Source organism: Stegastes partitus, unplaced genomic scaffold (assembly GCF_000690725.1).
Source record: "Stegastes partitus isolate 25-593 unplaced genomic scaffold, Stegastes_partitus-1.0.2 Scaffold10, whole genome shotgun sequence".
Lineage (NCBI taxonomy): Eukaryota > Metazoa > Chordata > Actinopteri > Pomacentridae > Stegastes > Stegastes partitus.
In genome coordinates, this window is record NW_007577741.1 from 870,416 (window position 1) to 894,887 (window position 24,472).

At 40.8% G+C, this 24,472-nt stretch overlaps 2 protein-coding genes across 2 annotated transcripts; both read left to right on the forward strand.

Annotated features, from left to right (window-relative positions):
* Positions 1 to 629: 629 nt before the first annotated feature.
* On the forward strand, positions 630 to 9,344 carry slc6a22.2 (solute carrier family 6 member 22, tandem duplicate 2). Its single transcript, XM_008285725.1, has 14 exons — positions 630 to 825; positions 1,084 to 1,218; positions 1,832 to 1,972; positions 2,054 to 2,138; positions 2,214 to 2,346; positions 2,441 to 2,575; positions 2,988 to 3,091; positions 4,046 to 4,170; positions 4,256 to 4,368; positions 4,474 to 4,611; positions 5,149 to 5,251; positions 5,468 to 5,568; positions 6,959 to 7,129; positions 8,643 to 9,344. The coding sequence occupies exons 1-14, from the start codon at positions 630 to 632 to the stop codon at positions 8,796 to 8,798; spliced, it is 1,836 nt and encodes a 611-aa protein (XP_008283947.1). The 3' UTR covers positions 8,799 to 9,344.
* A 2,927-nt stretch (positions 9,345 to 12,271) lies between these two features.
* On the forward strand, positions 12,272 to 19,140 carry LOC103360577 (coiled-coil domain-containing protein 151-like). The gene is made up of 13 exons (XM_008286375.1): positions 12,272 to 12,350; positions 12,552 to 12,673; positions 13,600 to 13,677; positions 13,862 to 14,053; positions 14,217 to 14,318; positions 15,468 to 15,593; positions 15,999 to 16,121; positions 16,595 to 16,744; positions 16,849 to 17,009; positions 17,418 to 17,574; positions 17,709 to 17,858; positions 18,815 to 18,902; positions 18,977 to 19,140. The coding sequence occupies exons 1-13, from the start codon at positions 12,272 to 12,274 to the stop codon at positions 19,099 to 19,101; spliced, it is 1,653 nt and encodes a 550-aa protein (XP_008284597.1). The 3' UTR covers positions 19,102 to 19,140.
* Positions 19,141 to 24,472: the final 5,332 nt, after the last annotated feature.

Genomic DNA, 24,472 nt, shown 5'->3' on the forward strand with positions numbered 1-24,472 from the left:
TACAAATTAAACTTGACATGAGTTAAATAAAAAGGAAATGATTGTAAAATGATAATACATCTGTGAATGCATTCTAGCACTCATTTTAATGTTCATTCATGCAAGACATATTGTTGTGAATTTTACAAGAAATCTGTAAATGCCAAGGAGAAAGTACAGCATCATGCTAACATGCAAAGCAATGGGAAACACTTATTTAACATCATTATGAGTGTGTTAGCTTGTCTAAGTTAGCATTTAGCTCAGAGCACTGCTGTGATAAAACACTTGTAACCTTTTACATTGCAGTGAACTCTTGTTTAGAAAATAATTATATATATTAATAATTAGACCTGCAGAGGGTCAAACATAAACCCTACGTGCAGCATTAAAACTCAGACATTTTTAATGCTGCATGTAGGGTTTATGTTTGACCCTCTGCAGGTCTAACATGTTGGAGAATAATCCCTCTTGGGTGAAACCTGAGTATATTGAAAGAAACCTGCTTAAGTGATGAATTCTTTATTTAAATAACCACAGTCTGTACATGTAGTGAACATGTATTTGTCCTGCATTTAACAAAGCTTAACAACATGCCTTCTGCTACATTATATGCTGACATATTAATCCCCAGCCTACTAAATGTGGAAATGGACCAACAACAGAACTCCCAACCGAAAATAACTCTGTTGAACTCCGGGAACAACCCGGGACACACTCAGGCCAAACCTCCGGAGAGGGAGCAGTGGTCCAACAAGCTGGAGTTCGTCCTGGCGGTGGCTGGACACATCATCGGCCTGGGAACCGTCTGGAGGTTTCCGTACCTCTGCTACAAAAATGGAGGAGGTAATGTCTTTTGTTGCTGATGTCTGAAAGACCGTGTTTGAGCCATTCTTGCCAAGGATTAAGACTTAAATCACTTCCCTGTTGGCTTGTTGGGCCGCATTCTTTAACACGCATTGATGGGAAAAAAACAACCTTCCAACTGTTGGTAAAATGAGAAGAGCAAAAAAAACAAACCCCAATGACTCATGAAGAGGGTAAAACACTGTGTGCACATGTTTCTAAAACTTTGTATTTATTTCTGTATTTTTTTTTTGGTAGGAGCATTTTTGATTCCTTATATTTTGTTTTCGTTCACCTGTGGCATCCCGCTCTTCTTACTGGAGACGTCTTTGGGCCAGTTCACCAGTCAGGGCGGAATAACATGCTGGAGGAAAATCTGCCCTCTGTTTGAAGGTAGGTTTCTAACTGTAACCGTTCATGTAACATTAGGAACTCTCACCTGTTTGGATCTTAAACAGTCATTTAAATGAAATCGCTCAAGCAGTGTCTACTTTTGGCCACTCTGTAGGACTGGGGTGTCCAATCCTGGTCCTGGAGGGCCACAGTCCTGCATGTTTTAGATGTTTCCCTCTTCCAGCACACCTGATTCAAATGATCAGCTCATCATCAAGCTCTGCAGAAGCCTGATAGCGACCCTGATGCGACCCTCGAGGACCAGGATTGGAGACCCCTGCTGTAGGAGGTCACTAACCACTGGTTTGATCTCTGCCAGTATTTTCTAAGCTTATATGTTTTTAACTCTTAAACTGAAAAGCAGCTAAAAGCTTACAATAAAGTGGACTAAAAAGTGCAGTATTCCTCTTTGAAATGTGAAGAAGCAGAAAGAGAAAGTGGAATAAAATGGTTTTAACTTACAGGTGATTTTGTACTTGATCTTGAATCAGTCTAACTGTGAAGGTCCGTTTAGGTAGTTGTCCATTCGGGAACACTTTATCTCAGTGTCAGATGTCTCTAAACGATAATTTTATCATCATGGTTGCAGCGTGACAGAACTATCTCTCTGCAGGCTTAGGCTACGGAAGTCAGGTGGTTGTTTTGTACACTGGCGTGTATTACATCGTCATACTGGCTTGGACTTTTCTCTACCTGTTTTCATCCTTCAGGACTGAGCTTCCATGGACGAGCTGTGACAACAGCTGGAACACAGGTAGCAGCACTTCACTGTCCAGCACCTTTACACTGGCTTTAATCACTTCTCATTCACATCCCTGTGATTATTTCATGCCAGATGGCTGTTTTGAGCATGGTCCCAATCAAACATCCCCTCAGCTCCTGTATGGGAACACCACATCTTCAGTTGTAGAGTTTTGGGAGTAAGTGTCATGAATGAAAGCATCGTGTGAAGGCTGCTGTTTCTGCTGTATGTTATTCATTATTTTCTGTTAAAGGAGGAGAATATTAGGCCTGTCTGAGGGAATCGATCAGATCGGCAACATCCGCTGGGACCTGGCCCTATGTCTGCTTCTGGCCTGGGTGTTGTGTTACTTCTGTGTCTGGAATGGAGTGAAGTCCACTGGGAAGGTACAAAACAAACCCAATGGAAAACTGCTACCGCTGATTTAATTTCAACTCTTCTCTCATCATATGAAGTATTTCATTTTTGGTTGTGCGTTAGGTGGTGTACTTCACGGCCACATTTCCGTACGTGATGCTGGTGGTGCTGCTTGTTCGTGGTCTTACGTTACCGGGGGCCAAAGACGGGATTGTGTTCTACGTCTACCCGGACCTGTCTCGCCTCGCCGATCCAGAGGTAATTCATATGGGGGCTGCAAGGTAGCTTGATGGTTGGCTCGCCTCGCAGCGAGAAGGTCGCTGGTTCGCGTCCCGGTGAGGATCTTTCTGCGTGGAGTCTCCATGTTCTCTCCGTGCAGCGTGGGTTCTCTCTGGGTTCGTCCAGAAACATGTTGAGGTTAATTGGTGATTCTAAATTGTCCGTAGGTGTGAATGTGAGTGTGCTTGGTTGTCTGTCTCTAAGTGTAACCCTGTGATAGACTGGTTACCTGTCCAGGTGAACCTGCCTTCACCCTGAGGGATAGACTCCAGCCCCCCATGACCCGAGTGAGGATTAAGCGGTGTATAGATGATGGATGGATGGATCCATATTTATGAACATACCTTGACGATAAAATAAAATAAACTTGAACCTCATTCAAATCCCTCAGGTGTGGATGGATGCCGGCGGCCAAATTTTTTACTCGTACGGAGTTTGCACAGGTATTCTGACGTCATTAGGAAGTTACAACAAGTACAACAACAACTGCTACAGGTTTGTATTTTTAGGTCTTTACTGGCTGTAACTCTCATAAAATATGTTAAAACTCCTTAGAGATGGGGCGCCGCTATAGCTCACCTGGTAGAGCTGGCGTCCCATGTACAGGGCTACAGTCCCGATGCGGAGGTCATGGGTTCGAGTCCCGCTCATGACCCTTTCCCGCACATGTCCTCCCCCTACTCTTCTCCCCACTTTCCTGTCTCTCTTCCACTGTCCTATCAAATAAAGGCACAAAGGCCAAAAAAATAACTTTAAAAAAAAAAAAAAACTCCTTAGAGATACACTGTAAAAAAGTTTTTTATAGTGATTTCTTGAAACAATTTTATTCATTTTACTATAGAATATTTTACGTTTTAAATTTTTTATTTTTTTTTTAACAAATTTTACCTGCTTTGTTAAATTGAAGATAAAGAGTAAAATCACAGAAAAAAAACTGGAACACTAAAAAATAAAACAGACCAAAACTAATAAACTAATAAATGTTCACATAGAAAAATCTGTATTCTGTTTATGTTTGCCTGTAAAATTACATTTTTTTAACGGTATTAAAATCAGCAAAAAATATTATGTTACAATTATTTCTCATTATTTGAAAGAAAATTGTGTATATTATAGGATGAAAAATGGTAAATACATTTTTTAAACTGTTATTTGATATGTTTTCCCCATTTTATTAATAATAATATCATGTAAAATGAAGAAACGAAGAATTGTTTTACATGTTGACTGTAAAAAAAATTCTCAAATTATCAAAATTCGATATTTATATAAATAACAATTTGTTCTTTTACAATTTGTCACTGTAAAAATTATACTGTTTAACTGTCTTTAAATCTACTTAAAATATCATTTTTTTATTTACCATTATTGTCACCATTTTTTACAGTTTTTTGAATCGTAGTCTCTGTGGTTAGCATGTCTCCTAATGTTTGAATGTTTCACCTGCAGAGACTGTGGCTACCTGTGCCTGTTAAACAGTCTAACCAGCTTGGTAGCCGGCTTCGCCATCTTCTCCGTGCTGGGCTTCATGGCCAAGGAGCAAGGTGTGGATATATCCATGGTGGCTGAATCAGGTACGGGAGGTTGATGATGTGTGCTCAACAGGAAATCAGAGTGACGCTGCTGTTACATGACCTTTTTCCTCATGTACCTCTGCAGGCCCAGGGCTGGCCTTTATTGCATATCCTCGTGCTGTGGCTTTGATGCCACTTCCTCAGCTCTGGGCCATTTTCTTCTTCATTATGCTCATCTTCCTCGGGTTAGACAGTGAGGTAGGACAACGATCAAGTCTATTTGTCATGTAATGCTTAGATTCTGAATTGATACGACCATTAGTCATTTCTAATAATACAAACTAATCTCTGTCATTACCACAGTTTGTGCATCAGGAGACGATGGTCACAACCATCTCCGACATGTACCCTTCCTTCTTTCACAGCAGCTGTCGTCGTAAACTCCTCCTTCTAGCCATCAGTGTTGTCAGTTTCCTCATTGGCCTTTTCATGGTGACAGAAGTAAGTGGTTTGAGATGTTGATCTGCATGTTCAATTAAGTCTTTACTTAAAGGAAAAATGTGAAGTTAAATGTGATTTTATTAAAAAACAACAACAACATGAAAAGAAGCCGTAAACTAATATTCTGTTGAACAACCCTTTGAGCCAATCACTGCCATCAGGTGTTTTCTGTAGCTCTCAGTCAGACTTCTGCACCTGTTGACAGGTATTCTGACCCACTGCTCATCAGCAAAGTGCTCTAATTTGTCCGGGAGAGTTTTATTTTTTAAAATTATTCTTTTCAACCACAATTCAAAAGCAACATCTTATTTTACGAAATCATAATTTAGCAAATTTTTATTTATTATTACTTTTTTCAGTTTCTAGTTATTTGAATGACTATTGTAAGTTTAGCCTTTCCATTAATGGAAGGGGATGAATACATTTGACTGTATATGGACTTTACTCTTAGAATACCACAGTGGAACAACACAATGTGTTGATGGTGCAACGTGTGGTTGAATGTCAGTGATGGATTCTGTTTCTCCATGTTTGCAGGGAGGCCTTTACGTTTTCCAGCTGTTTGACTACTACGCCTCCAGTGGGATGACTCTCCTGCTGTTTGCTATCTTCCAGTCTGTCTGTATTGGATGGGTTTATGGTAAGGTGCAGCTTTAACTTGGTAAAATCTGCCACGACCATTGAAATCCATTTTAAACCAACAGATGATTAATATGAACATAATTTAAAACATTTTTAGTGCTAGTTAAGGTCCTAAAATGTACATACAAGCCAAATAAGCCAGATAAATATGGAATAAAGTACTGTAACAGGCACGAGATTAGCTGGAAAAACTAGCACTGCTTATTTCCTCCAGATGCAGATCGTCATTATGATAATATCGAGGACATGATTGGATTTCGCCCGAGGCCTTTTGTGAAATATTGCTGGCGCTACATCACACCAGCTATCTGCACCGTAAGTATACGTGCATGATGAGTAACTTTGTTCAGGTGATAAAGCAAACAGGCGAGTGTAACTGACAGCTGTCAGAGTCTTCTGCTCCAAAACTAATCCATGTCTCAACCAGATGGACACCAGCTCTATTGATTACATGCTACAGAGAGGTCAAGGCTGTTTAATCTTCCATCCATCCAGTATCTATACACCACTTAATCCTCACTGGGGTCACGGGGGGCTGGAGTCTATCCCAGCTGACTCAGGCCGACACCCGGGACAGGTCGCCAGTCTATCCCAGAGAGACGAACAAGCACACTCACATTCACCTACAATAGAATCACCAATTAAAGACAGCATGTTTTTGAATGGGCTGCAAGGTGTCTCGGTGGTTTAACCGTTGCCTCAAAGCAAGAAGGTTGCCGGTTCGCATCCCGTTGAGGACACCCGGGATCTTTCTACGTGGAGTCTCCATGTTCTCCCCGTGCACCGTGGGTTCTCTCCGGGTTCTCCGGCTTCCTCCCACAGTCCAGAAACATGTTGAGGTTAATTGGTGATTGTAAATTGTCCGTAGGTGTGAATGTGAGTGTGCTTGGTTGTCTGTCTCTAAGTGTAGCCCTGTGATAGACTGGTGACCTGTCCAGGTGAACCTGCCTTCACCCTGAGTCAGCTGGGATAGACTCCAGCCCCCCGCGACCCTAATGAGGATTAAGCGGTGCATAGATGATGGATGGATGGATTTGGACTGGAGGACCAGAGTACCCACGCTGCACATGCAAACACAGAAAGACTGGATCTTCTAGCTGTGAGGCGATGTTGCTATCCCCCATTCAGTCTAGTTGAAATTAAATATTTATCAGCAAACTCGTTTTTCTAGCTCCTCACTGGTGTGTTTCTCCTGAAGAAATGAAGAGTTCATTTGCAAAAACACTTAACACCGTTTTTGCAGATTTTCAGAAAACTTATTTTTTGGTTGTTTGCTTGAGATAAAATCAATCATTCAATCATCAAACATTTACTTTTAGATAAGAGAAGACCAAGATGCACAGCTGTTGTCAAGCATTTCATTGACAGAAAACAAAGATAGCAGGAGCTAGTAGAATACCTTGAGCTGATTATTATGGTTTATCAACTAGAGCTAGTTAAAATGGGTTAATATGCAACAGAGAGAAACCTGCACATGGACGATTTTTAACATGCAAGAGGAAGGAGAATCAGTGTTGGTAGGAACAACAATGAAACACAGTCAATTATGAAGTTGCTGTGTGCACTGTCAGAGACTCACTTTCTAGTTTATGCTCTTTTAAACTACATAAAATACACAATGATTAGCTGTGAATGTGCCTTTCTGTGTGTAATACACGTCTAAAGACTGTGATTATTGCTAAGATCTCTGCTTGTGTATTGTCAGTGCACCTTTCTCTTCTCCTTGATCAAATACACGCCGCTCAAATTCAACAACACCTACGAGTACCCCTGGTGGGGCTACGCTCTGGGAGGATTCTTCACTCTGTCCTCAACCCTCCTGGTTCCTGTGTGGATGGTTTACGCTGTGTGCGTCACTCCAGGAACACTGAAACAGGTACGATCGCACAAATAGGTCAGCGAGTTTGAAGAAATAAAAATTTGAAGGAACGTTGGGTCATCTCCGGCCAGGAACTTCTGTGGCCTTCATAACTTTGTAAACGAAATAAAAACACAGAATTTCAAACTGAGAAAGACACTGTTTTACGCGGCTGCTTTAGAAGGTCAGTGTCGACACTGAGCGCTGCCTGGATTTGATGTTTTTGGTAGTGTGTGATGGTTAAAGGTTCACATTCACCGACCGTCAGGCTGCCTGTTACCCCAGACAACCCTGTCAGCATGTGTCTTGTGTAAAAGTTGTTTTTTTCATTCTTTACATGTTGTTAGCAGATAGTTAGAACATGTTTTTGATGCAGCGAGACAGATAAGTCAAAGCTCTGTCACCAGTGAGGAGACAATGTGGCGGACAATGTGTGGAAGCTGCTCATATTCAGAGGTTCAAGGAAAGCAGCAAGAACTAATTAATACATTAAATAGCAAAATACACAGTTTAGTAGCTATCCACAGTATTGCACTCTGTATTGTCACTAAAGCACCTGCAATAGTAATAATTGAACACATTTTAAACCTCTTTAGCTATGATGAATCTCACTTTTTTGGATCAGAATTACGCAAAAGATAAATTCTCAGAATGACGAGGGACTTTCGCATGTTTTTTTCTGAGACGTTCCCTTTAGGTTCTATCCAATGTTTTGTCTGTCACTTGTTACCTGTTTTGTCTGAGTTTGTGTATTTGGTTCAATAAATTGTCAAAGTTGTGGTGTGAAAATATCTGTAAAAGAACAAAAGGATTACATTTATTTATGCTGTGGTTAGAATTAAAATGACTCGGTTGTGATTGAAGAACGGCTCGGTTGAAATTACTGCTTGATCTGGGTCAGGCAGCAATGTGGTGATGACAAAGAATAAATAAATACAGCGAGACAGAAATGAACAGCATTTATCTGAACAACAAAGTCCTCAATGGAGTTGGTAAAGCTGGGGATTGGAAGTATTTTGGGGGTTTTCTGGGCATCATTCAGCAAATATGACTTCCAAAATTCCAGCATATTCAAGTAGAGCAAACTCTGCACCTCTTCCTGGCACTGAACAGGTGAAACAGTATAAATAGAAGCTGAGAACAGGACGTGGTGGACCAGTGGATTAGACGGATGGATGTTCTTTGGTGAAGCCACAAATGAATGTTGACTTGTAACTTGATTATCAGTGCATGCTGGGTCCTTGTGTGGCAGGACGGGCTTAGAACAGAGCTGCAGGAGGAGGACTGTATTCTTCTTGTCCAGATTTCTGCCCACTGCAACTTTAACAATGTTGTTTTTGACTATTTACTGAAACAACAGATGCTGCTATTTGTCCTTGTGAGAGATGAAAACTGAAAGAAGTTAGCAGCAATGAAAAGGAAAGAATGCCGTCTGCTCTCCATTTATATGAAGTAAAATCTGGGTGTTGATTTGTTTCTGCATAGTTTACCCCATTTACTGATAACAAACTGTCCTTCTCTTGTATCACAGAGGCTGAAACGTCTGTGCACCCCATCGAAGGACTTACCTACTGCAACAAAGAAAAACCATGAAGCATTTCAGACTTTCACAGAGCTTCACACGCTGCGAACAACAAAAAGTCCCACTAGCACAGACGGCAAAACTCAGACACCATCTATTATTTAAACAGCAACGACGAGGAGGAATTCTACTTCATTTGTGTTTCCACTGGGAGTGAGCTTAACATTCCCTTGCTAACGCTACTTAACTTTGTCAGGGCATCTCTGAGTTCATCCATCACGTAAAACTGCTCTACTCGGACTATTTAGCATCTCAGGCGACCTTCATGTTGTCCTGTCTTCTCCGTGGAGGTTCCTGGATCACTGAGCACCTTGTGAAGAAGACCTGCAGACACGACTCACGACTGAAAAGAGCCCCCCAACTTCATAAAGCTCCTAAAAAGACACCGGAACTGATCATAAATCAACCGTAATGCAGAGAAAGGCAAAGCTGCACTCTACATTTTCTACATTCCTCGGCTGACGAGTGTCGGTTAACTTCAATCTGAGACTTTGATGTTTGAAGGACAAACGCTGCGATAACTTCTACCGTCTTGTTTGATTCTTGGTCAGACCTCCAAACATGATCCTGGTGAAGGAATCCTGTCCTTTCAGCTGAAAATTCTCTACTTTATTATCTGTTTTTATACTTTATTAAAAATCAAAAGACAAATATTGTTTTTTGTTGTTGGGAGGGTTGCACTCTTCATTGTGTCCAGCACCTGAGATGCTGAGGAACAAAAGAAAGGTTTTGGTTTCTTTGTGTTTTGTCAATGCTGCAAAGAACACACGTGAAAAACAGGCATATAAAACAGGTAACAGGCAATGCAGGTAAGAATTTGGAGGTGTGCTTTGCAGCTGTTTAGTAGGCTTCACAAGTAGAGCACACCTGCACGCCTGTAATACCTGAAACTGAGGGAACTGGCTCTACAGGTTGTAATCCAACACACTGAGAGCTCCCAGCCTTCATTACAGAATAATTGCAGAGTAAAATAAAGCTTCAGTGCTCGACTGTTTTACACTTTAAGTACAGGTTATTTAGGCTGCGTCAAAAAACATAGTACGGGCCCTGTTGTCACTGTAAGCACAAAGTATTACAGCTTTCCTCAGTCGCTTTGGTGCATTTCTCACATCACTGTTAACAGTTATTGCATTTCTTTAAACAATTAGTACAAACTGCAAAACCTAGTTGCTAACCTGCAAAAGTGTGTCACTCGCCAAAAGCATTTGCAATTTGTTGGAAGGAATGAGAAGCTGCTACGATGATGTGCACACATGACTAAATGTTGTGGAGGTTGAACCAGCAATTAAGAGAATTTAAATTCTGATCACAGAAATGTACCGAAGCAACTATAAAAAAAAACTGTGATTAATTAAATTAAGCTAGAATTTTGTAGTTTATCGTTTCATAGTAAGTACAATTCAAACACTACTTTTTTGCTTAAGGATCACTCGGTGTTCTTTCAGTTAAGCTCCCTGGTAACTGCAGAATTAAACACTCATCATGCAGAACCACCATTTTTAAAGGGCAGCTCATTTCTGGTGGGACTGGTATTGTTTCAAGATGATTTCCGGACACTTGCAGGCTCAAAACAGTCCTCACATTTGTCGTGTTATCATGAAAAAAGACCATAAAGCACCATAATTTAGATTTTATATTGTCAAAAGACCTTAAATAAAAGCTTTGGTGACTGTAGCAGCTGGACTTGTGCTGATAAGTAACACGTTAACACCAAAGAAACTGAACCTGGTGTTGCTTCCAGCGGCAGGCTGGCAAAGTGCAAAGTCTTCGCTTTAATTTAAAAGGGTTTACATCAGTATAAAAAAAAAAAAAAAACAGTGCACAAAATGGAGAAATTTATTTGTAAGTATTAGCAGAAACACATACTGTGAAAGCTTAACCTTTTCTCCTGATCATCATCTATTCCCAGTTTTGGCTTCCAGGCGGCGCTACAGTTCTGTATTCACAACATCCTGCTCACAACATCAGCAATCAGTAGTTATATACTGCATCTGTCTTATAGCATTCATGCTTTTTACACTGTTCATATCACTATTTATCTGTACCTGTAGATTTATATGATCTATTTTATATCGTATCCATGTCTGTATATCTATATATCAGTGTGCTCATAGAACTCTGTCTGTACTGTTCATTTTGTTTATAAGTACATTCGTGACTCGATAATCCGATCCTTAACAATCCAAAACCTGCTATCTGACAGGTTTTTAGGAAAAATTAACAGAACCCATGAAAAACAGCCTTAACATATCGACAGCCTTTGATTCACAGATAAGGATAACAGAGTATTATCTGACTGAACAATCCCACAGATTGGCAACGTTCAGACTAGGGCCCGACCGATATGGATTTTTTGAGGCTGATGCCGATTCTGATATTTGGCATAAAAAAACAAAACAAAACAAAACAAAAATTTTGATAACCGATTAATCGACTCGTTAATTGAAAAATATATATATAATGAATAAAACAGCTTCTTTTTTGGTCCCTTAATGCTCACAACAACAAAGATATGAATCACAGGCAGCACATTTTACTGCTTTACAATACTTTGTCTTTTGTTTAACTTTACAACAGAGAGGAGTTTCAAGAACAAAAACATGCAGCAAAGCATTAAACATAATGTGCATCAGTAAAAACAAATGTTTTCCAAATGAATATGTCTGTAATGGTGGAATTTTATTTTAAATTTGCATTGTGCATTTTTCTTTCTATGGAGCATGAATGTAGCTACCAGCTGTGCTGATGAATTTATCTTTAGGTTTAGGCCGTAGGTTTATGCTGTATGTAAGCAACATAATGAGTGAACTTACTTGCAGAACATTATTTATGCAGCCCTCTGAAGTTCTGGACTCTCAAAGACTGTCTTTAAAGTTGATGAGAATAAGTTAATAAAAATGTATGTTAAATAAGTTAGCTTAAAAAGCTGGCCTTGGAGAATATTTGTGTTTTTACCAAATCAAATTGTACAAAATGAATGTAGGAAAGCGACTGTGACACTTAACAGCATTTACTGTTTTATGAGAAATTAAGAATATAAATACTAACATTAAAATTAAATATTAATTAATCGGCAAAACTCTGATGATGAGTATTTTGAAAAGGGCCAGGGAAGTAAGATATGAAATATACAAGCATTAGATATATTTTTAAAAAATCTATAGGAATTGTGCATCTACAATTTATAAACTTAAAAAGAAATGTTTTATGTGTAGTGATATGAAAATATGATGTGGTAAATATATATAGAAGGACCAGACCTGCGTCTGGCAGCCTTCAGACTTTACAACCTGTATGTTTGTGTTATATTTTTTATTTTAGTTAGCACAGTACTTGTAACATATTAGTTTTTTAACATTGGTAGCCTTGTTGCTAACTTACAGCTTTAATTTAGCTTCATGTGACATTTTTCTACAGAACTGATGAAGCTCGCAGCTGCGCTGTGGAAACGTGTCTTCTGATTTGATGACACGTTGCTAGGCAACGCTGTTCTCCGCCGGAGGTCGTGGCTTGGTCAAAGCTAAAGTTAAAACCAACTGTAGACGTGTTGTATATATAAAAAACTAGCACAACAAAAAATGGCATTCAGTGCTGAGTCGATTAAACCTCCGCTACAAGAGCAAACAACGGAGCTGAAGCGTAAAATCCAACTACTGGGTAAGTTTGTGTTCGGTTCATGCTAAAGGAAGCTAGCGAGCTAGCAGGTAGCCAGAACGAACTAGCTAACCGTTAGCTGCCATGATGAGCGATGAACTGATTTTTAATGGACGTAACGAACAGAAAAGGCAGCTAAATATAGGCTGTCATTTTCGACCATTTCTACATACTCTTGATGTGATGATTAAATATGTCCTCTAGAGAGCGACAGAGCTACATACTACGAGAGCACCCAGTCCAGCATCAAGAAGAACAAACAGTCCATCCTCCAGCTGAGGCAGCAGAACAAGGAGCTGCGCAGGAGGCTGGCTGAAGCTAATGCTGTAAGTAGAGCGGACTCTTCTTTAACATGAGGTTCATTTCCCTTCTCTCTGCTTTTTGTTGTTGTCATTAATAATAATTAATTATATTAGCAATAATAGTAATTATTATTAATAATAATTGTATGGTATGGAGTAGTGACAGTAACCAAATTTTTTTTAATTAAAAAAAATTTAAATAAAAAAAAATTAAAAGTAAAAATAATAATAATAATAAAATGATAAAAAGTAAATAAATTTAAATAAATATTATTTATATTATTTGTCTTTGTTTCTACTTTTATTAGCCTTTTCTTTTACGGATTCATTTTTGATTCATATTGCTTTATATTGCCACATTACTTATTTTGTATTTTATTTATTCTTCTTTTTATCCCCCCATTTATTTTTAATTTTTTTTTTATTGACTTATTTTGTAATTTGGCACTTACTATTCCCTAGTATGGTTCTTATTTAAATTTAACTTTAATTCTTCACTCCACAACATGTTTTGCTTCTGCTTTGCACTATTACAGTTATTTTTTATTATTAGTTACTTTCATTTTACTCTATATTTGTTGTTGTGTTGTTGCACCAACCCAGAAGAACAAATTCCTCGTGTTGTGTAAACTACACCTGGCAATAAATCTGATTCTGATTCTGAATCTGAATCTCAATCATAGAAACAACTTAATTTCTTCAGAATCAACTTTATTGGTGTACACATGCACAAAACACTTACACATTAATTTTTTACAAGTGCAACAAGTTGATGAAGGAAAATAAGTGTATATTCTGTTGATACAGAAGTAGACATAAATACAGCAGGGTAATTGAGTCTTTATCTGAACGGTTTTTGGAATTAAAATAATAATAGGCATGTAATTAGGGTTGGAGTTTGGGTTTTGGGTCTGCTGTAGTTTTGTTCTTGTTTGTCTCTTTCCCTTTAGGGTGATGAACAAATCATTAAAGTGGCCTTTCACAACAGAGGCGTGGAGAAGAATGCCTACCGCAACCTGTCAACACAGGTGAGAGGAAATCAATGTGCACACCTCAGCTAGTTTTGCTATAAAAAAAAAAAAAGACAAATATTTATCATGAAAAGTGTTCACAGATATTAGTTAGCAGCCTGTTCTAACTATTTAGATTACTAGCGGTATGTATACAGTTCTTTCCAACTCTATTTGCTCAAAAACACTGTGTTTTTCTCAGGAGGCTGCCACAACGCTGGACCACAGGGTGATGTCCAAGAGGAAGCGTCTAAACGCCCTGAAGGCCACCACCCAGACCAACCAGCGCCGCCTTGAAGAGCTGAATATGAAGTACAGGAGACTGAAATCCGAGGGCAGTGGTGGGACAGCATCTGCTGACATTCGCAATCTCAAGGAAGAAGAAGATGCCATGGTAGTTACCTCTCTGACTCTGACAAATATGAGTATCTTTGTGTTTCTTTGGTCATTGGAGGTAATGTTATTTACAGTGCACTGAAAGACAAGAACACACAGAGGTTAAAAAAAAAACAAAAAACTGTAAGGGATGATTTGTGTCCATTTGTGTGTGTCTTCAGGATCTGTTGGTGCTGGACAACAGGCTGGAGAAAACCCAGCTGAACGGCAAAGAGGCTAAGAACATTATGAGTCACTATTTAAACGCCAAAAGTCGCTTGCAGGTAAGTCCAGCATGCACATTTTTAGCTTTTTAGCCTTAAAATAATGCTTTATTCCAATGAAACTCATCTTCATGCGCTGGGCACTTTACCGGATTTGCTTTGTTCACTGCAGCCTGCAGGTATGATTTAGTACCTGCAAAGCAGCCCTCAGCAGAGGCGTGCATTAGAGTGAAAGCACTTGTGTTTGATCAGACTGTCAGATACTCTTTGTAGCGCACCGCCATGTAAAGGCCTGTGCTATGACACATTGTTGTGCCTTTGATACGGGACTCTGTGTTTGTGGTCTGTAAACGTCAAGAGAGACGTCCACAGCGGTACAGTACTTCCCTGACCTGTCTCGGACATCCAGTCTGCAGTCACCCTCAAATCACTTCAAGTTATCGCCTGTTGTATTCATTTATTGTACCCTGGTTGATATGAGGACACTCACGGTCACCATAGTAACAAGTGCAGTAAATAATAAATACTGCCAACACTCCCTGAGCAGCCACTTTGTCAGAAATACGTCAGAAGACCTTTTTTTTTCTTCTCAGCTTGGTTGCCATTGTTTTGCAGCCGGTGGCAGCAGTTTACAGTCAAACAGACTCGTGTCGTAGGTCGGCATTTTGAATCCAGGGCAGGAAGCACAGATTTTACTGCTAACAATGAAAACTAGCACGTTCACATGGGACCTAAAAACATTCAAATTCTAGTAACAGACACTGGTTCTGATTTGCTAACAGTTGTACAAAGTATCCCATTGAAGATTCTCGTTTAGAAATGTGGCTGTTGTGTTGTTGCATATATACCAACAGATCACTTTATTAGGTACAGCTGCAAAATGTAATGCAATCCAATCTATGTCATAACTTGTACTTCTACGAAGCATCTACACTTTCAGTTTTTGTTGACGTCAAATAAAGATAATGCTGCTTTCTGTACTTTCTAATTAGATCACAGTGAATTGTTGTGGTATACTAGACTGCATTACATTTAAAATTTCCTAAAGTTTGACCTGTTTACCTGATGAAGCAGCCGCTGTGTGTGTGTATCATATGTAGCTTCAGCTTTAATTTCAAGATCTCAGTCAAGTAATTCACATTTGCCTCCTTTTTCACTTCATCGATCCATGCCTCCTGTTCTCTCGCTTTTCCACCTTCATCACTTCAGGACGAAAGTCTGACTTTTGAGGGCCAGTTGGACAGCCTGGAAGCAGAAATCCTGAAGCACAGAGAGGAGCATCAGAAGTTGCAGGTCATCAATAATGACGCCCAGCTCTCCAGAAAAGCCACTGAGGTGATGGGCAACCTTCTCTGCTATGAGTTTACAACATGCATGTTTCTAGTTTGTAAGAAGGATCATCGAGTCAGCGTTGCTGTCATTACTGCTCTTAGAAATGATCTGGGTCACATGTATAGCAGCTGCAAGTGTTCAGCAACCTGACTTCTTCATGACGCATTGTGAAAACAGTATGTTTTCCCAAAACAATCTTGTTTTCTGTCCTTTTTTAACAAGATCATTGTGAATGAGGGTGCCATGTCTGTCCACACCTGCCTCTGATGTTCATAAAAATCCTTCTCTTCTAAATTTATAAGCAATACAACAGTGCTGTCATACCAGCATTCTGTTTGTCTCACTGTTTTCTTCCCTCGTTTCCTTCTCTGCTCTTCCATCACTCCTACTCGTTTTTCTTTGTTGCAGGCCGGGTTACAGCAGCTGGAGGAATCGCTCTTCAAGGAACGTAAGGAGAGAGAGCGTCTCAAAACAAGTTACACGAAAAAGGCTGAGGAGCTCAAAGCCCAGGCTGAAAAAGCCGACAGACGGGTGAGATGAATTTTAGTTTTTTTCAAACATGCTGTCGGCCATCTCTAAAATCAAATGTACCTTGTATATTCATTCTGAACAGGCACATTTGAAGTACAATGTCAGCTGTTACAGAGAGAAGGAGAGGGAGAGGGACGGGGATAATGGATCATATTTTCAGTTTCATAAACAGTTGAGTGACAAATTAAAAAAACACATGAAGTAGATTTGGAAAATTACGGGTGATGGTGCACGTGGACAAGCTTCATCTGAAAGATGTAGGAAGACATCAGTTTGGACAGACCATAAATCCAGCTTCAGCACGCTCACCGGCCATGAAAATCTTAATGACTTAAAGTACAGTAACCACAGAAGGGCCAAAAACACCCTCAGTACTGTCGGATCTTTGGCAAAAAATATGATGTGATTCAAAACAAAGCCGCTCTGTAGAACGAGAAACACTGATTTACATTTGGAGCCGTTGCTACGCACAGGTCCAGAGAACAATTATCCAGCCGGATGAACTGAGCAGCGAAGCGCCACACAGCACCACCAGGATGGCAGGCGAGGAGGAGAAAGTCATGTCCACCTTTGAGGAGGCCTTCAGACGCAACAAGGAGGCCGCCGAGGTCACAGATTCACAGGTATGGGTGCGGAAAAAAAGGATGTAATAAATCTGCTCTGTGCGATCCGAGATGAGCTTTTCATGTGGTTGCTGATTGACTTTTTTGGTCTGTCGTGGTCATAGGAGATAGTGGATCCCATTACTTCTCAGGGGGAGACACGTCAGCATCTGGAGAAGCTGAAGAAGGAGAACGAGGAGGTCCTGGTGCAGCTGAAGCAGCAGAAGGAGCTTTTGAACCAAGACTTTGAAAATATAAAATATTCAGGGGGGGTTAAATTCTCCAGGTGAGACCCAAATGCAACCCACTCATTTAACAGATTTAACAGATTCTCCAGTCTGTAATGTAGTTAAGTACACGTCAGTGATAAGCCTTAGAATTAGTTCAGTTTGACTTCTCTGTCCATATGCGGGCTCCCACTTTCTTGAATGTGTGAGCACTTTCTGTTTCTCTCTTCTCGTTCCACTGCTGCTTCTGATATCAAAGAATTTACTTCTATTGCTGCTGCACCAAAGTCACAAAGTTGGGCAGCATCCACCCCCATCCAGTTCTAGCTGAGAGGAGGTCGGGCCGGCACTGGTTGAGCCACCTTCTGTCGGCCTGAATGGTTCTCAGACGGTCACGGTGCCATTTGTGAGTGCAGCTGTGCAATACCGATTCTCAAGCCTCTCCTCTTTCTGTGTGGTTTTATTAGTGATCAGCAGACGTTGGAAGAGTGTGAGCAGCAGCTACAGGCTGAGCAGCAGAGGTGTAATGCAGGCAAAGAGCGCCTGCACGGGCTCGTGAAAGCTTTCAGCACCGCCCGACCCGCAGTCGAGCACCTGATAGACAAACTGCAACACATCACAGTGGTAAAAAAAACAAAACATCACAGCTACAACGTGTCCCATTTATGACCACAGCTCAAGTCTTTCATATTCCCAAAACTGATCAGTTGTCTTTTGCACTCTTCTTTCCCTAAAAATGTCTTCTGTTCCTCTTGCAGAGTGAAGACACAGTTGCTGGAGTGCATCCAGACTCTGATGTGTATGTGGTGGAGCTGATGACCCAGTTGGAGCTGAAATTGCAGGTACTGCAACAGGAGCTTCAAGGAAAGGATCTGGCAGCTATTAAGAAGGAGATGGAGGAAGAGGAGGTGAGACAAAACTTTACAAGTTCTCAGCAGGCATCACGGAAGCTTGAAATACAGGTTCTGGGTCTCGATAGAATATGCAAAACATTTGCACTGGCAGAGGTAATTCTCAGACTTGCGCAGGTTTTCGTACAATTATAGGTGTGGAAAGGGCACAGCAGACAATCAGATGAATAACACTGTATGTGGCATCCACAATTCACAGAGAAAATAGTTGTCTTTGATGAGATGCCTGTTGAAGGTCACCTGACCAGCACCGCTAACCGATGGCAGGAAAGGTGAAACGGCCCTGTGAGGAGTCAAGTGTCAGCTTGAACTCTCTTGTAAACCTACGTTACACAACCCGTGGCCGAGCGAGAACACACGAACGCTGCCGTGCTCGTTCAGCTTATCTGAATGGAAAGGCGGCCATGACAGCCACCTGAAGTGTTTGTTCTTCGTTGCTAACGCTCCACAGCCCCCTCTCTGTTTGAGAAAATGGGATGTGCACCACAGAAAGCATGCAACACTCCACCTGACGTTCACTGATGACATTGGTTTTACTCTCAGCTCCATTTCTGGAAGATCTTTCTTGCTAACGTAACTCTGAGCTGATCGTTTGAAAATACTGTTGTCATCTGAGCTGTTACATGACTAGAACATCAGTCTAGTACTCAGTGTTTGCTCTTGGCTCATGCAAATGACTATTTAGGGTCATATAGAATAGATAAAATGAATATCTACAGATACTTGCAGGGTCATTCACTCGATGTCATTTCTGAAGTCGCCTAAAACTAATTTAATTTCCTTGCGAATAAGAAAATTAAAAGCCAAACAACAAAACTAACATGAAGACCCAAACATCACAAACAGACCAACATAAAGTCAGACATCATGGAAAGTGCTTTGACTAAAGCAGAAAACACCTGTTGTTCTGGTGGGAGTCATTCACCGTTTTTCTTCTTTGTTCCACCGAGCAGTTCCATGTCAGGATCGAAGACAAGCTGCCGGAGTACAACACCCGAGTGCGACTGCCGGAGGATGAAGCGGCGGACCTCTTCACTGATGGTGAGTTTGCAGTTATTCACAGTAACACACGTAAACGATGTGAATCTGACTTTCTTTCACTCTTGGCGTCGCAGAGGACGCGAGCGGAGAGAGCGAGGCTAACATCATCTCACGTGAGGCTCTGAAACGTCAGTCCAAGCTGATCGCCGACGCCAACTTTAAGAGGAAGCCGTGGAAAAAGAAGAAGGGCAAGTTCTGATCCGGCAGGGTCAAGAAAAATAAATGCTCTGAACCAAAAGCGGACTCTAAAAGGGGCTCATTGCACAGTAAGGGGATGGCAAAGAGCCTATCAAAGGCCTGAGTTTTACCTCAACGATTATTTGTGTTACGTGTTTTAGCAGCTTAGTTCATCGTTGGCTGAAAACACAGATGGAAACAGATTTCTCTCTCGACATGTTGAAAGATGAAAGTTGACATTTCTTAGCTGATATTCACGAGTTGATGCGTTTGTACGTTACTGTATCGGTGCGTTTGTTTTGACAACAGTGATGTTCTCTGTTGCACCAGCACTCGTTTCTCTGCCTGTTATTCACTGTTCACATTTCTTTTTTCCCTTTACAATAAAATGCTGCATAATACTGGGAGAAACTCGTCTTTGCAGGCATCTCAGACGTTGTTCTACCTCTTTGCTCCTCAGCTGGAGACAGTTCTTGGATGTCAGGTTGGTTCTAATTATTGGCAGCAGAACAATAAATCTGTCAGAAGTTAAAGTCTCTGGTGTGAACGTCTCTGTCTTTAGTCGTGTGACACCTCATGTGGTTACGGCAGCAGCGGTGATGGATTGACTCAACCAGACTGACGACTCTCCAACCAGTTTCCTGGAATACAGCTGTTGGGTTGTCTAGTGTGTTCTGTGAAGGTTAGAATAAGAGCAACTGAGTCGTAGCATCATCTGCAGGAGTCTCCTTTTGTAAATGTAGTTCTTAAGTGTTCCTGTCGTGTCTATTTCAAAAAATCAGCTATTAGAGCCTGGCCTGTGAGATGTTTTGGAAGTTAGCATGAGGGTAAATATGGGATTTGGAGCTATATAAATACATCTGAATTGAAAAGGGTGCTGCAAGGTGGCTCGGTGGTTAGCATCGTTGCTTTGCAGCTAGAAGGTCGGCGGTTCGAGTCCCGGTGAGGACACCCGGGATCTTTCTACGTGGAGTCTCCATGTTCTCCCCGTGCAGCGTGGGTTCTCTCCGGGTTCTCCGGCTTCCTCCCACAGTCCAGAAACATGTTGAGGTTAATTGGTGATTCTAAATTGTCCGTAGGTGTGAATGTGAGTGTGCTTGGTTGTCTGTCTCTAAGTGTAGCCCTGTGATAGACTGGTTACCTGTCCAGGTGAACCTGCCTTCACCCTGAGTCAGCTGGGATAGACTCCAGCCCCCCATGACCCTAGTGAGGATGAAGCGGTGTATAGATGATGGATGGATGGGTTTACAGATTTTTGCTCCTCAGTTGCGAAATTATATTCATGCTCCCAAGTAACGTGTCCCCTTTTCATCCTGTTTGTTTATAATCTGAATTTTGTGGGTACGATGCTGTTTTGGGAGATCTTGAGGTCCATTGAACCTCCTTGTTTAGTCTTGGAAGCAAAGAAATGTAAAGTGAAGTAAGTAAAGTGACCCACATCGACTCTGACTCCGCCAGTTGAGGAACCTGCCACAGGAGCTGCTGAAACAGTTCTACTCAGCAGTCTGTCCTGTGCTCATCTTTGACTGTCTGGTTCGGTTCTGCTACCAAATCAGACATAAGGAGACTGCAACGGACAGTCAGGACTGCTGAGAGAATCGTCAGCACCCCCCTGCCCTCCCTCCAGGACCTGGACTTCTCCAGAGTGAGGAAAAGGGGCAGGAAAAATCCTCAAGGACCCCTTTCACCCAGGTCATCACCTCTTTGACCTGCTGCCCTCCAGCCGGCGCTTCAGGTCTCTCAGCACCAGAACATCCCGGCACTGGAGCAGCTTCTTCCCTCATGACCAGTCAGTAAACCACTAACCTGTTGCACTACCTCTGTGCATCACCATCACACGTGCAGTTCCTCAACTCCATGTGCAATATTGTAATTCAAACTGTTTCCTAATTTATTACTCGGTTTATGTCTCTTTTCACAGTTCTTTATATTTACGTAGTACTTGTAAACTTTTCTTTTACGTGGTTTATTTAGAATTTTTCACATCTAGATTTCTAGATTTACTCCTGTCTTGTTATTGTTGGGTACCGGTCTCATTCACCAAAGTCCTCGTATGTGCAAGCTCACTTGGCAATAAAAAGCTTCTAATTCTGAAATTAGGTTATTATAAGTACTGTGTGTGTGTTAACTGCAGCAAACAGCCAAGAATTAACGCTAGACTTGTACAAATATGTGACTGGAGGACTGGACACTGATCAACAAATGTGATGTGTTCAATAGATCTGGATTTAGATCAGTCGTCTCCTGTGAAACCTTTATGAGGAAAACGTTTTTGGCTTTAGGTTGGTCTGTAGCTGCTTTATTTTATTTTATTTATTGTATTTTATTTTATGTATTGTTTCTGATGCTCTGTATTTCAGCTGTTGCTCCCCTGTTTTAATAATTTATTGCCTTTGTCATTATTGTTTTTGTTTATAGGTTGTTTTGTTTTTGTTTTTGTTTTTAAACTGATTTCTACTAAAATATGAACACTGAAACTCAAAGTGACACATATTCCAGGAGCTCATGTTAGGTTTAAAGCAAAACAAACAAACAAAAAAAATACACGTGGTTGATGAATAAGTTGTAAATCACCTAAATACCAGGTAATAGGTATAAAACAAACCCTCATATACAACACATACAGCTATGTGCAGAACAGAACTGCTTCCACTATGATCCATTTGCTGAGTGAACTGTCCTGAGCGGTTTTTAACGACCACCAGAGGGCGCTTCAGCTGCAGACTCAGACGTCCAATCAGTGTCAACTTTGCTTTGACCCCCCAGATCACATGGAGCTCAGGAAGTTCCCACGCAGGAGTCTGTTCTGCTGTTGCAGCACATCCCCGCTGAGCGTGAAGATGATGGCTGTGAGGATGTTAGTTCCTGTTTCCTGTCTGTGCAGTGATGCTCAGCGACACGAATATGTGTCTGTTTGCCACTTTTTCCTCATTTATTTCATCATATTAGGCCATATTTTAATGCATATCTTTAATTTCCTGAGTGAAGTTATTAAACATGGAGGGAAAAACTTACATAGACATGGTTTTACGTAACAGTTGGGTAACAAACAGGCCGAGGCGGGTGCTGATGGGCTAATAGCAGCACAATAGAGGGAATGCTGCTGCCTCGGTCCACTGACATCTGTTGGCTGAACTGTCACATTGCACAGAAGTACAGGAGGCAGTGTGAAGTGTGGTTCAATATCTAGTCTGTAAACGGTGACATACAGGCAAACAGGAACTTCTCAGTCTGATGCAGTGTCAAAGAAGTCGAATCAGCACCTTTCTGATATGATATTCAATCATCAGCTGGACTCTAAACGTAATAAAAGGGAGGGTTTAATGCAGGGCTGGTGTGCAAGGCTGCTTCAGTTTTAGGCTAAATGCAAGTGACAAGTGTCTAGATAGCACGTCCAGATATTAAAATATGATAAGGAGTGTAAAACAGATATTATTTACACCTCTGTCAGGGTCACATGGCAGCTACATGGATAGTAAATGATGACAAGATGAAGGTTTAAAAGACTGTTTCTGTGCAATATTAAAGAATCTGAGTCTAAATGTTGTTAACAGACCCGTGATACCACGAGACCTGTGTAGGAAATATATGAAGAGTTCTTTTGTAAAAACAGATAACTCCATTTTTGTAGATTTTCAGAAAACTTGTGTTTTTTTATTGTTTGCTTGAGAGAATATCAATCAAACTGAAGCTGAGCGGATTTGACTCAGTAGAAATGACATGAGAAAAATAATCCATGTTATTTGCAATTATTTATTTATATTTCTCATATATCCACAGTGTTCTTACCTCTACAGTGCAATATGTTTATTCCACCATTTGGCTGCTCATTCCTAACTGTATATACTTCCTACTGTATATATTGTTATTTGTCTTTTTTTTATACTTGTATTTTGCACCACTGGAGTTGTCTTTTAATTTCGTTGTACTCTGTGTTTGATGACAATAAAGGCATTCTATTCTTCTGCTGATATTGTCTCAGGTAGACGATGGAAAAGTCTGAAGGTTTATGAATGATCTGTTTTTGCAAGCAAACTCTTCCTACCACTGCATGACTGTGCTTCAGAACTACAGCATGACTATTAATGACAATACAGGACTGTACTGTGACATGATCAGAATATAAGAATGTGTGGAATACTGAATAATGTCGAGGACTGATTATGATTTACAGTATCAGTGGGTTGCAATATGAGGAATATATGTTAGGAGATGTTAATCCTCGACACACACGAGTGTCTCGACCTCTCAGGAAGCGAGGATTAGGACGGCGCTGATCTGCTCAGGCGGCACAAGGGCTGCGTGACAACAGGCCGGGGAGAAAGTGTTCACCTATTTCATGTTCGTCCTGCAATAATTGGACACTTTCACAGGAGCTTCAGTTTCAGTCTTTGCAATCCCACCCTCCAAAAACTCTTTTTATGAAGGAATCAACTGTCAGGATTAATTTACATACACGTCAAAACATTTTCATGTTTTCAGTGAGGAGCAGCAGCGATCTCTCTGTTTTCTCAGGACTCCTGCGACTGCTGTGTGAAACATTTTAGATTTTTTTTTGTGTGTGTGTGGATTATGCAACAGTTATCTAACCATCAAAGCATCATATCTATTAATTTACTTCTATCCTCGATACGTGGGACCGAAATATAAAAGGAGAACAAGAGATTGCGTACATTTCAATCATTTTGACTCATAACTTGGGTTTATGTCACCTGCTCTCCAGGTGAGAATCCATTTTGCATTAATGAGCTCTCTTTAAACTCTTTGTGCGTTTATATACATTTTAAAAATGACTCCTCTCTTGTGTGATGAGTTTATAGATGCAACAACACCAGAACCTTTCTCTGCACATCTTGCCACAAACAGTTTCAGAACCATCACCATCTCCACATACGACTGATATCCTAATTTACTTTTACACAACTAAACTATGTAAGATGAAGCCACTGCAGAAGCCTTTCTAAAACGATAGCAGCCTTCGTCATACTTTGGCTTGCTGACACTTGATGTGTAATGATCTAGATCGTCGCTCATATAATGTGACCCACTGACAGATTAGTTACGGTTCCTGTTTGCTTCCTGTTACACTTTCAGCCTGACCTGCACTAGAGTGTGTTAAGTACCTGTAACTGCAAAGCAGAAAGCTGATCCCAATTAACCGTTGTTTACGTGTCACTCTGGGCACGCAGCCGTCACGGTGCTCATCTAAGCTTTTTTGGACTTCTCACCTGCCTCGGGCTTTTAATATAAATCTCATTTAGTGCTCAGCGCTCATATCCCTATTGTGGCAGATGCCCCAGAACAAGATCCTCACTTTGACCTTCCAAATGGTTATCTATCTATCTATCTATCTATCTATCTATCTATCTATCTATCTATCTATCTATCTATCT